General features: G+C 42.1%; 1 protein-coding gene across 1 annotated transcript; it reads right to left on the reverse strand.

The window, feature by feature from the left end:
• Nucleotides 1-838: 838 nt before the first annotated feature.
• Nucleotides 839-6005, reverse strand: lrrc52 (leucine rich repeat containing 52). The gene is made up of 2 exons (XM_080196621.1): nucleotides 5384-6005; nucleotides 839-1131 (listed from the first exon to the last, which is right to left on the reverse strand). The coding sequence occupies exons 1-2, from the start codon at nucleotides 6003-6005 to the stop codon at nucleotides 839-841; spliced, it is 915 nt and encodes a 304-aa protein (XP_080052747.1).

Below are 6005 nucleotides of genomic sequence, written 5' to 3' on the forward strand. Positions count from 1 at the left end.
AGCCTCTCCTCATAGCTCAACCCCCTCAACTCCGGTATCAGCCTAGTAAACCTCCTCTGCACTCCCTCCAAGGCCAAAATATCCTTGCGTAAGTACGACGACCAAAATGCACACAGTACTCCAGCTGCAGCCTCACCAGTGCCCTATACAGCCGCAGCAAGACCTCCCTACTTTTATATTCAATCCCCCTCGCTATGAAGGCCAGCATCCCATTCGCCTTCCTGACCACCTGCCGCACCTGCAGGCTGGGTTTTTGCGACTCATGCACAAGGACCCCGAGGTCCCTCTGCACCGTCACCTGCTGCAGTTTTTCGCCACGTAAGTAATAGCCTTTCCTACCATTATTCCTACCAAAGTGGACCACCTCGCACTTGCCAACATTAAATTCCATTTGCCACCAAAGTGGACCACCTCGCACTTGCTGCCATATCAGCAATCTTTGTGTTCATCTGTAGGGTTCAAATTTGCAAATAGATAATCTAATTGACCACTCCGATTGAATGGATCATTTTCCCTTCCATGGTTCAGAGGGAATGATTCTTGCGTACTCAATGCACTGCATTCACTCGCTGACATGGCAAAATCTCAGATTTTGGATAAAAGTATAAAGTTTATTGGCATATAGTTTACAAAATAAGTTTGTACTTCTGATATTACATAAATTGCAAAGGAAATACAAAGTAATAAGAACCATGATAAGTTAGTAGAGTGATGCACTCCAGTCCTCCACAATAGATCATTGCATTGATCCATTGGCATGGGAATATGTGTTACGATGAAGACACCCGCTGATTAGAGCTCATGCAGTGGTGGGATGATTTTTCTGCAAAGTCCCATATCATGTGATTTTGGCAAGCCTGGCAATAGTTTTATTTGATCTACGTAGTATCGTGTCCATTTCATCGTCATCTACTGAAAACATCTTCTGACGTTCAAAGAAGACCATGATTGCACCTGTAAGCGAGGCAACAATGATACCACCGAAAAATATTGCAAAGCCAACGATCACGAAAAATAAATAGTCAAAGTAACTCAGGGGTGTGTGACAAATATCAAATATCTTGATTACAGCTTTGGAGACACGAATTCCAACCATTGATTTTGGCAAAGTGCAGAAAGCATTAGCTTCATCTGTTTAAATAAAAGGAAATAATTTTCTTTTGATTTGAGGTTATTAGAATGATACTGAAACACAAATAGGAATACAAACAAGCAAAAAAAGTATCCACACAGCCATACATAGAACTAAAACTTGCATAGCTTTGTGCTTTGTTGTGAGTCATCTATCACTGAAAGTAGTATGTCCGCTTAACTGATAACTTTAAATAATTTCTGATGAGAACACAGGAGACCCAGAAAGGTTATCCTTTGCATTGCAACATAGATCTACCAGAAATGATACCTGAACTCCATGGGTTAAGTTACAGGGTAATATTACACAAATTAGAGTCATATTCCCTGAAATTTAGAAGGTTAGACGTTTTCAAGGGATTAAGGAACTAATTGTTAGGAAAGGGAGAGGAAAACTAATCTAGAATGAGAGCATAAAGACTAAAAGGTTAGAGCCAGATCTTGCAGGAGTGCAGTTGGAAAAAAAACCTTCGCTTCCAAAAAAAAGGTGGTAGAAGTTTGGAATTCTCTTCTGCAAGCCACAACTGATGCTTGATTGATTGTTCATTTTAAATCTGAGATTTATATATTTTTGTTAACAAAAGTGCATGGGGGAGTTAAGAGTAGGGGATGTGTCAACACTGCATAGGCCCACCACACAAAATAGTTTGAAAATCTAGAAAGCAAGAGAGACACAGCTTGCAATTTGTATTCAATTCAGGATGTGGATCAATGCTTTTAATTTGGAATAGCGGTGTTGGCTGTATTCTTAAAGCAAAGTGTGTGGCTGCTACTGTGGCAGGTTTGCATTACTGTTTTCCATATCCAGTAACAGGAAAACTGATGAAACATCAACAAACCTAATTTTGCTAAAAGCCAGATATAGTAGAGCTCCAGGATATTAAAATGTGTAGGGCATCTGGATTTATTTTTCTTTGGTATCTAGTAACATAACTTTAATTTGAAGGCACAGAATCATCTACACTTTTCTCCTAAAGCCTCAACTTCTTCTCGTGCACCCTGGAACCCCCATCACCATGTACTATAGTCCCAAGGAGCATTCTACACTTATATTCTACACTTCAGTCCATTTCCAATTGAAGGAACCAGGATTCACCAAGGATACATTCCTGAGAATTGTCTAAAAGGTTTTGACAAAATAAAATCAGGTAGGTGATATTTAAGGCTTTACTATATTTGTATTAAAACTATTTGGATGCTAATGTTCTTTAGTGTTGCCATTACTTAAATGATAAAGAAGGAAAGGTTATAAAATTGAAAAGCTGAGTAATGAATTGTATTTGTAATTTTTGCACCATCCAGTTGTTTCTCACCACCTAAAAGAGGCCAATTGTTTCTCATCAAGGTTTTTCCCCATGTCTCTATCTAGGTCTTTATTCTCTAGGATGACCACTGTGTAGTAAATTGTTCATAATATCACCCCTAAAGCTAGCTTTGACTCATTGGAATCTGTTTAATTTAAAGTAATATTCTCTGGGGTTTTTTTAATCTTTGAGTATAGATAAAAATCTGTCAGGTCACCACTTCGGGGGGTTACATTCCAACACAGATAGCCTCAGTCTCTCCTCAATTTAAATCCCAGACACTGAGTATAATGGCTCTTCTCTGCAATGCCGCTAGTCTAGTGCACCTATTGTTCCTTGATGGCCAGAATGAGACGCAGTACTCAAAGTGCCCACTAAACAGTTTGATCATTAATGTACCTCCTTTGACTTCTAGTCTATTCTTTTGGCTATGTCGTTCAGCATCTTGTTAGCTTTGTTGATTGCTGCTCTGCACCAATTGGCCATATTTGGCATCTGGCCTACTAAAACTGCTGGGTCTTTTTTCAACTTCACTCTGGATCAGTTCAGCAACATTCGTACAGTGTCCTCTATGTTTCCTTCCTAGTTGGAGATATTAACCCAACTGTAACTCCATGCTAATTCAAATCATTTTTTCCCATGTAAAATTCAAGTTTTAATCCCTTTTGAGGCTCGATTCCTTCAACTCCACAACCCACTCAGCAAAATATGGAAAATGCTGGAAAATACACAGCAGGAAGTCTGCATCTGCAAGAGAAGGAAGGTTACATCTGAGACCTTTCATCAGAATCAAGTTAGTCTGTTTTCCCATAGAGTCAAAGAAGTTTACATCATGGAAATAGTCCATTTGGCCAAACTTGTCCATGCCGCCCTTTTTTTTAAAAACCACTAATGTTAGTTCTGATTGCCTGCGTTTGGCCCATATCCCTCTATACCCATCTTACCCATGTAACTGTCTAACTGCTTCTTAAAAGACAAAGTTGTACCTGCCTCTACTACTACTGGCAGCTTGTTCCAGACACTCACCACCCTCTGTGAAAAAAACTGCTCCTCTGAGGGACCCTTTTCTAGCTCTCCCCTTAACCCTATGCCCTCTAGTTTTAAACTCCCCTACCTTTGGGAAAAGGTATTGACCATCTAGCTGATCTATGCCCCTCATTTTATAGACCTCTAAGATCACCCCTAAGTCTCCTATGCGCTTGAGAAAAAGTCTCAGTCTATCCAGCCTCTCCTTATAACTCAAGCCATCAAGTCCAGTAGTATCCTGGTAAATCTTTTCTGTACTCTTTCTATAATAGGGTGACCAGAACTCTTGTGTATTTTCAGTGTTGAGCTTTTTTTCTTGCTCTAGTTCATGTGTAAAAATCTATTCATCTTATTGGTTATCTAGTCAATTTAGGCTTCCAATTGGCTCTGGGTTACCTGGGAGCAGAGGCAGCTCACCATAACCCGCCGGTGGGACCTTCCAGCCCTGTCAGTGAGATCTTCCATTGCCACCGAAGTCAATGGTCCTTTGCATCGCTTGCCACCTGCACTGCTGGGAAATCTGCTGCAGGGGCTTGCCTTCAATAGGTCTGAAAAATCCCACCAGCAGGAAGGGCTGGAAAATCCACCCTTTGTTTGAAGTATTGAGGTGATGCTTAAGCTGTACAAAGTCCTGGTTAAACCAGAGCTGGAGTATTGTGAGCAATTCTTCACATCACGCTTTTGGAAGGAGCTCAAAGAATTAATCCAAATGATGCCTGAATTGCAAGGGTTAAATTACAAGTTTTTGATGGGATGGGGTTAGGGGGAGTGTTACACAAATGATGGACATATTTCATAGACTAGAACTCTTACAATGTATGAGACCCATTCAGCCTGCACCATCAACAATCCCACCCAGTCCCTCACTCAGTTAACCCGACCTATTTACCCTGCTCATCACCCTGACATTAGGGATCAACTTAGAATGGCCAATCAACCTAACCCATATACCTTTGGACTGTGGAAGGAAACTGAAGCTCCTTGAAGTTAAAAGCAAATTTGATCAAGATATTAAAAAGGAACAACTTTTCTCCCATTCTGGGCCATTCCAAAAAAAAAGCTACATCTTTTATACAGGAGGGCACAGCTTCAAAATAAGGGGGGGGCAATTTAGATCAGAGTTGAGGAGGAACTTCTTCACTCAAAGGGTGGTGAGTCACTGCCCATTGAAGTGGTGGAGGCTGCCTTGCTGAATATATTTAAGTCACAGGTAGATAGGTTTCTGATAGACAAGGGAATTAAGGGTCATGGGAAGAAAGTGGGAAAGTGGAACTGATCCACTTCAGATCAGCCGTGATCTTGTTGAACAGCGGGGCAGGCTCGAAGGGCTAGATGGCCTACTCCTGCTCCTATTTCTTATGTTCTTATGTATCTTTTAAGAGTGGAGTTAGTAAATACTTCTACACACAAGGGGATGGCAAAAATTTGCAACTCCTTTTTGCAAATGGCAAAGATGAGCAGGTTAGGTTGATTGGTCACGCTAAATTAACTCTAGTGTCAGGGAGATTAGTGGGGTAGATATGGGCATAGGGAATTTTCACAGTAAATGTAAACCTAGTCGTGACTAATAAATAAACTTTATAAATGGGGTTACCAGAATAGGGTCCGGGTTGGATTCTAGTTGGTGCTGACTTGATGGGCCGAATTACCTCCTTCTGTATTGGAGGGAGTCTACGACTGGTGGGGGAGAGGGGTGTGGAGTGAGCTTTCAGATTAGCCATGATTTCATTGAATGGTGACTAAACAGGCTTGAGGAGCCAAAGGTTGCTGATGCTACAGTCTTTGATTCAGAAGACTGATAACTTGCGCTAGCAGAAATTTTCCTTCTAAACACACACCACCCAATGCATTCATTACATAGTCTGTCAACCGCAATAACAAGTCAGACAAATTAAGAGATGATCAGATGTATTGAACCTCACCTGGAAAAGTCTCGTTGCTGGTAAGCATCCATTCACTGAGCGGTGTAATCGTGCACTGACATTCCCAAGGGTTGCCGGACACGTATACGCGCTTCAAGGCTTGCAGGCGCTTTAACGAGGTGACGTTTAAATATAACAAGTCGTTGTTGCTGAGATTGATCTCCCGGAGCCCCTGGTTGCTCACAAAGGCGCCCTCTTCGATTCGTTTCAACTGCTTATTGTCGTTGAGCCGCAAGATGATCAGGTTGGTTAATGGGGAGAATGTCGACATGCCAACGCTCCTCAAGCGATTGTGGCTGAGGTCCAGGTAAACCAGCTTCATCACACCGAGGAAGTGCAGTTTGGAGATCTCCGATATTTGGTTGTGGCTGCAGTCCAGGTGCACGAGGTCACTGAGAAGACCGAGTTCCAGGGAATTGAGCTCGGCGATGTTGTTTCTGGAGAGGTCCAGATACCTGGTGTTTAACACGAGAGGGTCTGGGAACATTGTCAGGGCTATCCCCTTGCAGACCACTTTAAACGGACTGCAGGTACAGTTCGGGGGGCACGCCGCTGCCAACATCACCCCCATCAGAAGCAACTCCCAAAGTAGTCCCTGAGGCTTAGCGCCGCACACAAACAT

Source organism: Carcharhinus amblyrhynchos, chromosome 9 (genome assembly GCF_965287045.1).
Source record: "Carcharhinus amblyrhynchos chromosome 9, sCarAmb.v2.hapA, whole genome shotgun sequence".
Classification (NCBI taxonomy): domain Eukaryota; kingdom Metazoa; phylum Chordata; class Chondrichthyes; order Carcharhiniformes; family Carcharhinidae; genus Carcharhinus; species Carcharhinus amblyrhynchos.